Raw genomic sequence first — 12,865 nt, 5'->3', positions numbered from 1 at the left:
AGTACTAGCTAGAGAAGTGAAGTGCTAATAGGGTTAATCTTCTCCAAGGCACACTCACTTCCCAACAGAACAGCCAGTGGCAACAAGGCCCCCACATTGGCATTTCATTCTGCTGGAAGAAAAAGTCATTTAGAAGTTAGTTTGAAAATAGTCTCCAAATGAGTTCTAAAACAGGGGCACCTGTTTCTTGTCATTTTTATCCCATGTGTTTGTATGTTTTATATATAAACATGCAGTAATTCCATTTACCTCCAGAGCTGCTTGCTGGGAGGATGTAGTGGGGGCTAAACTCACTGCTGGCTGGGACACTTGAACCTGTCCTCCTATACTGCCCACAGGAACCAAAAGGTTTGATTCCACAAAAGGCTGCACCACTGTAGGAAAGTAACCTGGTGTAGCCAGTGCTTCTGTAGGCATGGGAGGGGATAGGACTGTAGAAGGAATGCAAATAGAAGCCACGCTGGAAGAGGGAGCAATATTTGAATCTCCTGGGTATTGTGGTGGCAGTCGAGGTGGAAAACCCTGTGACAGAAATGAGGAAGGTGAGTTAGTGCAGGTTGGGTCATCAAATTAGCAAAACAGTAAGACATGCATAAAAAACCCAACAAACAAAACACCAAAAACAAAACAAAACAAAAAAACCCCAACAAAAAAAAAGAAAGCACAAAGCAAAGAAGAACAGTAGTAGCCCACTCTCTTTCTAATAATTTAAAGAAGATTCAAAGATGATTCTTGAAATGGTAAACTGGTTTCCATTTAGGCAACAGGACTCTACAACTATAAATTGCTGGATTTTCTCCTCCTGAAGATTAAATAGGAGGAATAAACGTAATTCCTTTTAGAAAAATATCAACTTTCTAGCTAATCTTAAGTGGGAGAATGAAAAAACTCTTCAAGGTATCAATCATTCTAGTCATACCATGACAGGACAATCTGAAGATTTTTATTGGTACCAACCATGTTGGCTACTCTAGCCTATTAAAAAAAAAAAGGAGACACCTGGTATCTAGCATTCAGTCAGCTTACATCAAATAGAACAGAACCATCTTTCTCCTAAGAAGTGTCTTGAGAAAAATGGAAATGAATTATCAGATCTCATTACCCTATCTTTTCTCTGAATTTTACTATATTAGCTTCTCTGGTTGAGATCAGCTACACTTTGTTATTGCTAGTTATTCTGATATTCAGCTATTAGGTTTTCAAGTCCTTGATGGTTTACTAGTAGAACCAAACCCTCTGGTGCCCTCCTTTTGGCTAGCCAACACAATACCTGGTACAGAACATCTCCAGAGGGAAGTGGAACCTCAGCAGCTTGTCCAAGGTTAGCTGGTATTCCCATGGACTGAACTGCTGGTTGCAGAAGTTGTGGGTGAACCTGACTTGGCAGCTGAGTCACAGGCTGCAGAAGGGTTGGAAGCTGACTAGGAACCACAGTTGGTCCCCCTGGGATCCCGGCTGCTGTAGCAGATGAAGCCAAGGTGAGCAGAGGCTGATTAACGCCAGCTGCCATTGTAACGGGAAGGGATGAGAAACCTGTCTGAGCCGCAGACACAAGAGGAGTTGATATGGGAATTTGAGAGACGGGATACTGAGGGAGTAAGGAAGTAGAGAGTGGCTGTCCCAAAGGGAGGAAATGAGCACCAGAGTGGACTGGAACAACTGAGGGTTGTGTCGCAACTGGGATCTGAGGTTCGCCTTGGATAGTTGGTACTGGCTGGGAAACTGGAAGCTGGGAAGGTAAAGAAAAACAAAACAGACAGACTTTTTTTTAAAAAAAAAAAAAAAAAAAAAAAAAAGCAAGGCTGCCTAAAGCAAGATTTATGAATTAGCCAAAAAGAAGGAAAAAACCCCCAAACCCCTGCATACATTAGTGTAAGTTAATGTGAAACACAAGAATAGGGAAAGGATAATAGGAGACAAAGAGGCTGACAGACTGGCTGTTTCAGATCTTCTTTTGTAGAAAACTGTGTTCATGCTTCATCATTTAACAATAAAAAGAGGACACTTCCATAGGCAAAGCCTTTTCTGTTTTTTTACAGTTTTATTTAGATGTATTTCACGTACTCTAATCCTTTGTCATGTTTGTTGTCACTAAATGTATGACTGTTACTATAGTAGTTACTGGAATTAAAATGAATTCCTTCTCCCTGGAAGTAGATTCCAATTCATGTTGCTTCTACAATTCTAAAGTCTAATATTGGCCTAAGAAAGTAGGTAGGTAAGTACCATATTTCACTGATTCTAGGATGCAATCATCCCTTTCTACCATCTGGTCATTTTAACATTTGTGAAACTGAGACACAGTTTGTAATTAATGGTGTGTCAGTACTTGGTTACATAAAATAATGGTGCGTTTCATAATTTCAGTTATCTGTCTGAAATACGACAGAAACAATACACTGTGCCAAAATACAAGGACAAGCCCCAGTGTTAAAGTTAAAAAAAGGTCATTCAGTAAAATATACCTTCCAAAGTGATTAGAAAGATGACAAACACAATTCCATAAAAGGGGTTTTTATAACTTACTGTCAGTAGGCAATGGAGGAAACAATGCATAAATGTACATGAAAAATACAGCATAGCTGTAAACCTAGAATATTAGGGATAGTTGACACAATTCTACAAAATGTCCAGGTTCAGCTACCAAAGCAGTTATTTAACCCACCACGATTCAAATACCTGTCAAATGGGCTTTAGATTAACAAACCTAAAAGTTAAACATTTTTGGATTGTGAATGCTGTCAGTATGTACCTATTTACAGTAACCAATACATGTGCACAAAAGGAACAACTGTCAATTTATTTCTGTGGTAAAAATAACCAACGTCAGTATTTCACCATTAGAGAAGATGGAAACCTATCCATGAGAAAGTTTTATGGAGATTCTTTTTTAGTGTCTATTTAGGAATTGAGAGTTTACCTGTTTTCCAGCTGATACTTGAGGCAAGACCTGTGGAGCTTGAGACTGACTGACTGGTTGCGCAGTAGTGGCCTCACTGGAGGCTGATGTCTGTGAAAGTGAATACTGCACTGTCTGTTGAGGAGGTGCTGTCTGTTGTACTCCCTGCTGCTAAAAATAAAATAGAATTATTCAGTTTTATTTCAACTCATTAACAGCCTGGCTCTAAGGAAGTATGTTTGCCTAAGGTCTTCTGCATGTGTAAATGACAATATTAGTAATAAAGACATGCATAAATCCAAATTCAACAATTCTTTTTTATATTTCTCTTTTTCCTCTGCTATTCTTTCATTGTGATGGTACAACCAAGAGCAATTAACCAATGTTTCAAAATCGGAGTCACCACTGGTTCTTCACCTATCATCCCTCTTACTCCAATAGTAAGTCATTCACAAAGATCTTTAGATAACATACCCAAATAGATCCTCTCTCCTCCAACCACTGCTCCCCATTTTTTTACCCTCTTTCCTGGTATCACCTCTTACAATTTGATCCTATATCAAACAAATCCAATCTCCTATTTTAATCTTTCTCTTACTGTATTTTATCAACTGTGTAACTAATTTGAAGAACGGTTCTGATTACAGCCACAAAATATTGAGAAAAGCATTGAATGTGGAATTTTAGCTTTACCATTTACTAGCTGTAACACCTGAGAGACTGTTCGTTTTACTGCCAAGAAGATATTTCTTTCTTTAAAAAGGACATGATCACTTGATTCAACGTAGGGAAAAGGGAGTAAGTGACATTTAGCAATCAAACATGCGCTAGACATTCTGGTATAATACACTTAACACATGGCACGTAATTGTAAATTTTGTAATAAATTAATGGCTCTCTCGAGCCCAGCAAAAATCTGAACTTCATAGCTGACTTTCAAGACTCTCTAATACTTGTAAGTAATTTAAAATTATTGTTAACGGAGCACCTGGGTGGCTCAGTGGGTTAAAGCCTCCGCCTTTGGCTCAGGTCATGATCCCAGGGTCCTGGGATCAACCCCGGCATCGGGCTCTCTGCTCAGCAGGGAGCCTGCTTCCTCCTCTCTCTCTGCCTACTTGTAATCTCTGTCAAATAAATAAATAAAATCTTAAAAAAAAAAAAAAAAAAAGAAAAAAGAAATACCCTAGCCCCATATCTCAGAGGCAACCACTATTAATGGCTTGGTCATCTCCTTTATGAATTTTTTTTCTGTATGTAAGTGGTCATTTCTTTAAAAAAGCTTTTATTTTATTTGACAGAGAAGGAGAATGTATGCACACAAGCAGGGGGAGTAGCAGGCAGAGGGAGAGGTAGAAGCAGGCTCCCCACTGAGCAAGGACCCTGGGATCATGACCAGAGCTGGTGAGATGCTTAACCTACTAAGCTACTCACACACCCTATAAGTGGTCATTTACACACAATGACATATTTGTTTTTTGAAACAAAAGCATGCCCATTCTATAAATACTGTTCTCTAATGTGCTATTTTCATTTAATTTATCAATGGCATCAATATCCTAATAATGAACATTTTGGTAGTTTTTTTGGGGGGGGGCACTTAAAATAATCCTACAACCAGTATCTTTTTTTTTTTTTTTTTTTAGAAGATTTTATTTATTTACTTGACCGAGATGGAGACAGAGAGAGAGAGCACAAGTAAGGGGAGTGGCAGGCAGAGGGAGAGCGAGTGGCAGACTCACTGCCAATCAGGGAGCCCGATGCGGGGCTTGATCCCGGACCCTGTGATAATGACCTGAGCCAAAAGCAGACCCTTAATGATTGAACCACCCAGGTGCCCCTTGGCTTTTAGTTTAAAACCAATTCTGTCAGATACTGTCTATAAACATTTCCAACTATATATACACTATTTTAAGGTCCTTACAGGCACATGCGTTTTCACATTTTATTTTATTCCATTAACATTTTTTTGGCTATTGTTCAAAATAAAGCCTGTAATATGGAAGTACGATAAAGGTTCAAATATATGTGACTCCCTTCTTTATTAAGGGAAAGAGGGAAATTTGAGGAAAAAATTCCCACCTTATACACAGGCATATGATTACCTCTCCCCGCTATTAATGCAGAACCAATATACACATTCACTTATTTACATTCTAGCTAAACTGAACTAAAACATCTGTTTCTGTTTACTTTGTGCTTTTTACCCCCTCCTTCCCTTTGGTCTAGAATATTGTTTAGTCTTAGCATCTGAGTATAACTTATAATCAGAGTCCAGTTTAAATGCTATCTCTTTCATAAAGCCTTCCTTAACCCCCTCTCCCTGCTTGAAAGTGATGTAATTTCTCTCCTTTAATGGCATAACTGGGAAGTAGTTAACTGGTGGGTTGTGCAGTTAGGCAACTTGGATTTAAATTCTGTTTCCACCTCTTATAAGTTGTTTAAGCTTGGATAAATTATTTATCTTTTCCAGATCTTATCTCAGCCTTCCCATCTGTGTAATGAAAATAATAACAGTATACTTATAGGGTTCATATAAAAATTAAATATAAATACAGGCAAAGTGCTTTGCACATTGAATATAATCTTATCTACTACGCTTATTTGTTTTGTAGGAGTTGGCAGATATGTTTACTAGATTATTTAGGCTCCTTTGAAAGTAGTCACATCTTATCAGTCCATCTTGATAGACCCTCAGTGCCTATCTAGCAATGGCCTTTGGGAGCATGAACTCAATTAGGAAATAATTTATATAGTTAGTGGTGTGTGTGTATGTGTATGTGTGTATGTGTGTGTAAACTGTCAAGAAAGAACAGTTTTATAGACATATACCATCACTCTGTGCTTAAATAAGAGTGAGAGGCACGTTTGCCAATTTTACTTTAGAGCCTTTAGGGAGAAGTGGCACCTCTGAGTAGGCCAGGAGAATATAGTGGTCTTTTGTGCACAATCCCACTGGCTAATATTCAGCACTTCAGCCAAACAGGTACTGTTGCACACAGCAATTCAGAATCGTGTTTTTTAACCTGTCCCATGAAACCAGTTCAAATAGCCTATAAGGACTATAGCGTGTATGTTGGACAAGGAAGGGTACTTGATGAAAAAAAAAATGTTCATGAGCATTAGTTGAACAGAAAGTTAAATACATGAAGACTCTACATGGTTCTTTGGAAGAAATTATTAAGCAAGCTGGGTTATAGCCTGTATGGCATATAGCAAAGAAATACTAAGTGTTCTAGTGGGAGGAAGTTACTTTTTGGTACCTCATTAATATACAGCATAGCACTAGAAAGGACTCATGCTAAAAACATGAGAAAAGCAATCCCCTGGGTGGCTCAGTTGATTGAACGACAGCCCTCAGGCTCAGGTCATGATCCTGGAGTCTCTGGATCGGGTCTATCAAGCTCTTTGCAGAGCAGGGGGTCTGCTTCTCCCTCTGACCTTCCCCCTCTCATGCTCACTCTCTTTCTCATTCTGTCTCAAATTAATAAATAAAATCTTAAACAAAACAAAACAAAACAAAACAAAACAGCAATCCCTTATTGTTTACATTCCAGAAACCCATGAAAGAAAGTAAATTTTAGCTAAGTACATTTCTTTCCTCACTCTAATAAAACTAGAGATATGGTTTTGTAAGATGGGGCTGGAAACTGATAGTCGGTAAAGTGAAACTCATCTCTAAAAATAAATTCCACCTGGGGCACCTGGGTGGCCCAGTTGGTTAAGCGTCTACCTTCAGCTCAGGTCATGATCCCAGGGTCCTAGAACAGAGCTCCAAGTTGGGCTTTCTGCTCAGTGGGGAGTCTGCTTCTCCCTTTCCCTCTGCCTGCCCCTCTGCCTGCTTATGCTCACTCTTTAATAAATAAATAAATTAATCTTAAAAAAAACCAAAAAACAAAAAACCAAAACAACTCCACCCATATAGTACAAAGGGCTTACACTTTAGGAAAAAAAACACAGGAAACCCCAGTAGCTTCTTAAGCACCTCTGCAGAATCAAAAGTCCCTGTAGAACTTTAATACAGAAAAAACTCTTACTATTTTAGAAATACTGAATTCTGACTTGTAGTTTTTAGTTCTATCCACTTACTGGCTATGTAATCTTGAAAAAGTCAAGTATTCTAGACTGCATACACTTATGTAAATTGAGGGCTCAGTTTTATGATTCTACTCAACTTAAATACCATCCTATATTTAAAATAATTCATAAAATAAAGCTACCTTAAAAAAGCATCACTGACATATAAATTTTGTATTACAGCAACAGCCCTATTTAGTTACATTTTTTCCCCCAGAAGATTCAACTAATTCTTTTAACCTGTTATCTATGGAACTGCCCTCCTTTACTGCCACACTACCCACCTTTACCCCCACATATTTTTCTTACCAATCAACTAATACCTTCATTTGTTAATAAGTATACACATACATGCCCACATATAAAATATATAAGGAAAAGGAAATTTAATCTTTTCCTTTGGAAAAGGAAAAAACAAAGTACACACTTAAATTTGCTCAGCTTTCTAGTGTTGGGTGTGTCCACAGATAAACAAACAAGGACAGTGGTATCCATGATAGTGTTTCTGTCCTCAAACACCTTTATGTAACTTTTAATTTGTAAATTCTTTTTTTTCCAGGTTGGCTTGATGTCTACCATGGGGTTCAATGCAGAGCTTGAACTCACGACCCTAAGATCAAGACCTAAGCTGTGAAAAGAGTCAGACACTTAACTGACTGAGCCACCCAAAGGCCCCTTTGTTTGTATTCTTATTAGGGATTACTAATACAATTAAAATACAATCTGTTGGGCACCTGGGTGGCTCAGTTGGTTAAGCAACTGCCTTCGGCTCAGGTCATGATCCCGGAGTCCCAGGATCGAGTCCCACATCAGGCTCCAGCTCCATGGGGAGTCTGCTTCTCCCTCTGACCTTCTCTCCTCTCATGCTCTCTCTCAAATAAATAATTAAAATCTTTCCAAAAAACCCCACAATTTGTTGCGGTTGGGAAAAATATGACTACTTAAATTTAATTATATACAGATTCGGCTACTTGTCTGAAAGAGCAAGAGCAAGACAAAGCAAATTCTATGACAGGGCTGTTGGTCACCAAATAAATGTACATATAAGCAAACTAATCTTTTTTTTAAAGATTTCATTTATTTGTGATAGAGAGAGAATGAGACAGAAAGCACAAGGAGGGGGAGCAGCAGGCAGAGGATGAAGCAGGTTTTCCACTGAGCAGGGAGCCTGATGTGGGGCTTGATCCCAGGACTCTAAGATCTTGACCTGAGCAGAAGGCAGATGTTCAACCGAGTCACCCTGGTGCCCCAACTAAACTAATCTTGTACAAGGAACATTTAATCTTAAACTAGTATCAAATGATTGTATGATCACATGCTGGACTAGGAGGGGACTATTTTGTAATAGGAAAAGCTCTGTTTAACAAATTAATAGAAAGAGAAACCAATTTATGATTTGGCGGTTGGAAAAAACACTTCGTAGGAAACTATCAAGGAAATAGTCCATCAGGAGGTTTTTATGATACATGTAGTGGCTAACAGTTAATAAATAGTCAATAGTGACAAAAAAAGCATTATTCCCATGCAGATAATTACCATTAACTAATATCAATAATGAACTACAGATGTTTAATTTTAGAAATAGTAGTTTTGCTGTTCAATACATCAGCGCAGTACTAATTTTTTGAGCTCCTTGAACACTGGGGAATTATATTCCCCAAATTAAAAGTTCAAAAAATGTTTAAGAAGCTCCTAAAATAGCTGTTCAGTTTCTCTTCGCTTAAAATCTGATACCCCATCTCACAAGTTAGAAATAATTAAATAGGAGTTTAGCATTATTAGAGTCAAATACTATGAAATGGCAAAATGCTCATAAAAGGATAAGTCACAAATATAAAAACAAAATTGATATTCTCTGGATTGTTAAATTGTTTAGAATCATCTATTTCACAAGGCAGATGAATAATGTATCAGTTAACAATGATTCTTTTGAATTTCAATGCTATGTCTAACTCAGCAGATAGTTTAAAAAGACTTGATGTCTTTTAGATTTTCTAAAATGTTACTGAATACAAGAAATGTTGTATCTCTTGATTTTTCTTTCAAAAACATAGCAAGCCTTTATTTACATCAGGAATGTAATTCATGAAAAGATATTAAGCAGTGTTTTGGTTACAGATAATCCATAAAATGTAGCAATGAGTTGTTCTTACCTGCTGAGAATGTTGTATGGGTAGGGAAGATGGAACGCCTGTTAAGCTACTTGAGGATGGTTGACCCTGGCTTTGCCCCTGTGCCTGAAGGAAAAAGTGAATACAACAAATTAGCGAAGCCCTAATTAAGTATATAGAGAGGTCAGGCTTTTGCAATAAATATATAAACTCCTGAGAGTTTGCTTGAGCAAAATAAAACAGCAGCTTGATTAAGCTAATCAATCATTAGTATGGGAGAGGCTGCTGGGGCATCTTTTATGAGAAAGGTTAGGGAAGGATTGTATCACAGATCATATTCTGATCCCACACAAAAACCATTGATGGTTAAAACCTAACCTACTACTGTTGTGCTCCGGCTATAATTTTACCTGACAAAATACCAAAATTCATAATAAAATTCTTACTGAAATATAATAATCAGGAAAATAGTAGTAGGACTACCGATGTGAAAAAATTCCATATCTGAACAATCAAAGACAAAAGGGGATTTGATAGTGCTAATTTGGTTCCTTTTGCTACTTCTTGTAGTGCCGAGGTGACTTCTACCAAAAATGTAAAAAACCTGTTATCATCACTAACCTAGAGTAATTGCTGTCAAAACTACAAGTGATTTTGGCCTCCCAGGGATCATTTGGTTGTCACAACTGAGGGAGGTGACTGCTACAGGCATCTAAGGATTAGAAGCCAAGGATGCTGCTAAATAACCTACAATGCACAGAACAACCCACAACAAAGAATTATCCAACCTAAAACATTAGTAGTGATGAATCTGAGAAACCCTGATCTAGAAGGCGTCTAAGTCAAGTTAAATGAGGTGAGAAATCCTGTATTCACAGGATTTTATAAAGTAAGTTAAGGAAATGAAAAGGCCCACCTTTGGCATTCAATTTCAGTTTGGAGGGATTTCTCTTTAAGTTTACTTGGATCTGACATTCTACTGCATCTTAACCCTACTAAGTATGCCTTCTTCCTGCAGTAGGTTTGGAAATTAACCTCCTGATATTTTGCTTTGGAATGTTTAAAGATGAATGGCTGACAGTGCATTAGGATTTACAGTACAGGCTAACAACTGATGCACTAATGTGAGTATACTGCATGCCCGTGCAGCATAATTTTCAAGTTTCTGGATCTTGGCTTCTTAGAACTATTCTAAATAACTGATACTTTATGTACACTTTTGGGGCTGTTTATGCCTCTTATGAGGGAAGAACACAGGAAGAAAGTATCAAGAACATACAATATTAAGTATAATGTTAAGAGTGGAAAATCTAGAAGATCCAAATGATGCCTTGAATATGTAATTGGAAGTCCGCTAGATTTCATAAGACTTATACATTTGATAAAATATATGGAATACATGAAAATAGTTAAGACTGATTCCACTTGTTGAATTCTATTACGTCCATTACTTTGTCTTTATGTGCAGCAGAGTACATATGCCCATATATATAAATAACAAATTAACTTGTTGAGGAAAGAATCAAGGCCTGAGATACCTGTTTCTTAGCTTGCAACATATATCAGAAATTTGTAAAAACAAAAACCCCACATTAGATTGTAACTTTGCTACTAAAAATTAGAATCAGTCAATTTTATGGATTAACATTTTATTTGGACATGTAATTTACAGTGACTTGTTCAAATGATGCCATTTTAAAAGGCATTTTCACTTGTTCCTAAATTCTTAAGATGTTTCCTTTCTGTTTTTTAACTAGTGAAAATTTTGTCTATTCCACACTAATGAAAATTTTGTCTATTCTTTTTTTTTTTTTTTTTAAAGATTTTATTTATTTATTTGACAGAGAGAGATCACAAGTAGGCAGAGAGGCAGGCAGAGAGAGAGAGAGGGAAGCAGGCTCCCCGCTGAACAGAGAGCCCGATATGGGACTTGATCCCAGGACCCTGAGATCATGACCTGAGCCGAAGGCAGCGGCTTAACCCACTGAGCCACCCAGGCGCCCCGTAAATTTTGTCTATTCTTAATACTCTAAAAGAAATTTCCCTATTTTCCATTTCTTTTTTTTTTTGGTTTTACAGAAAACAAGGTTATCTTTTCTTAAAAAAACAAAAACAAAAACAAAAACCAGTCATGTTTGTCTCCAGGGAGAAAAAAAATACTTCACATTAGCATTTATAAATAATCAATACTGAGTTACAGCCATTTACATTTTCACTACAAGTTGAAATTATTCTATGTACAAATAGATTTTAACAAGTGACTAAAATTCTACTTTTTGTGTTCTCTTTCTCAAGGGTTTGCGCATATTATAGTTTGTTCTTATATACAAGTAGTTTATAAACCCCCCAAAAGGAGAAACTCTACTAATAAAATTAAAAATAATCCTTATAAATGGAAAGGACAGACAGAAAACTTAAATGTAATGATGCATAGTAGGGTAGTTTAAAAGAATTGTGGAAGTTTTCCTATAACCTGTGGATGGAGTGCAGATCCTCCTGAAGAAAATGAGGCAGATAAAACCTGCTGAGATGTGGTTCCTTGGGGGAAACAGAAGAAAAGTGGGGATTCTTGGAACACTGTCTGAGGCAGACGGATAAAGGGTAACGAGACGTCAGAGCCAAAAGGTGCAGCTGCTCCCCCTGTAGGGGGAGGTGACTGAAAATCACTGGGGTCTGAAGAAGTAATTTGTGAGGAATCACTGGAATATTCTGGGCTTCCTATTGGCCAGTTCTGTCCCATAGGCTCTACCACAGAAACGGTCAATTCTGGGGCATGGTAATTACGCTGTTCTTCAGTCACGGGCTGTAGGCGACCATGTAATCCAACTGATTGAGGAGGTGGTTCTTCCTGATTCAAGTCCACTGCAACCTGTCGAGTTCGGTAAGCACGCTGAGGTAAAACTCCTCCTCCTTCTCCTGAAGAGGAGCTTGGAGTATGAACATGAAACTCAAATACACAATTGCTTCTGCTCTCATTGTTATGAGTTAATACAGCGGGTGCAGAATGAGGAACAAAGACAGGGTGAAATTTCAAACGTGTAGCATCTGTACTGATAGGTGCAGAAATACTAGAGAGGGGAGATCCTGGACTCAATCCAGAATCTAATCTTAAATTCTGAAGGTGTCCTACCAGGAAAGCCTGTCCAGATGGAAATTCAAAGACAGAACTTGAGGTAGGGCCCCCTTGTACTGGCTTCTGTTCAGGTATCTGTTTCAAAGGACTTGACAGTACTGGTGAGTTGTATGGAATACCCTCATACTGTTCTGTCACCTGGGCCTGGTAAGCTAGATACACCGCTTCCTGAGGAATATAATAGTGAGCTTCTTCTGGAAGTACTAGTCCAGGTCTATAATCACCGTGAACTTGAGTTGATTCAAACATAGGATGGACCTGTATCTCACATGGCTCTCCAGTTACTCTACTGGCTGTAGTGCCCAACATAACTACAGCCTCTGGTGTCCAGTTAGTTGGGCTGCCACCAGGTGGAAGAAGATTTTGGCCAACAGTCCTCAGCAGGGGTTGGAAGTGGCGAGTTTGGGCTTCCAAGAAGGAGGTGCTCTTACGCCGCTGGGCAATGGCCACCTTCGGTGGACAGGTGGGAGGTGGTGAAAAAGAAACTGGACGTTCATGAATAGTTGGGAAAAATATCTGTGATTCTGGGTATGTTGGGGTCCCCCCACACGGATGCGCCATGGACTGAGGCTGTATCAACATGAATAAGACAAGTAATTCATACATTCATATGTGAAATTACAGTAGACATGCAAAACTGGGTAGCTC

At 38.2% G+C, this 12,865-nt stretch overlaps 1 protein-coding gene across 11 annotated transcripts in view; it reads right to left on the bottom strand.

The window, feature by feature from the left end:
• WNK1 (WNK lysine deficient protein kinase 1) overlaps positions 1–12,865 on the bottom strand; it is a 150,367-nt gene that overhangs the window by 26,021 nt on the left and 111,481 nt on the right. For 2 of the 11 annotated variants that reach the window (XM_032349185.1, XM_032349194.1), the window contains 5 exons: positions 9,127–9,210; positions 2,921–3,070; positions 1,271–1,729; positions 250–522; positions 59–112 (listed from right to left, as the gene is read on the bottom strand). In XM_032349185.1, the coding sequence (XP_032205076.1) occupies positions 59–112; positions 250–522; positions 1,271–1,729; positions 2,921–3,070; positions 9,127–9,210 (1,020 nt within the window). Of the gene's footprint in view, positions 1–58; positions 113–249; positions 523–1,270; positions 1,730–2,920; positions 3,071–9,126; positions 9,211–11,557; positions 12,788–12,865 lie in introns of all 11 variants that reach the window. The other 9 variants (XM_032349187.1, XM_032349195.1, XM_032349186.1 and 6 more) reach the window with 8 other exon arrangements.

Source organism: Mustela erminea, chromosome 6, assembly GCF_009829155.1.
Source record: "Mustela erminea isolate mMusErm1 chromosome 6, mMusErm1.Pri, whole genome shotgun sequence".
NCBI lineage: Eukaryota > Metazoa > Chordata > Mammalia > Carnivora > Mustelidae > Mustela > Mustela erminea.
Note: the sequence above shows the minus strand (reverse complement) of the source record. Positions and strands in the feature narration are given on the sequence as shown.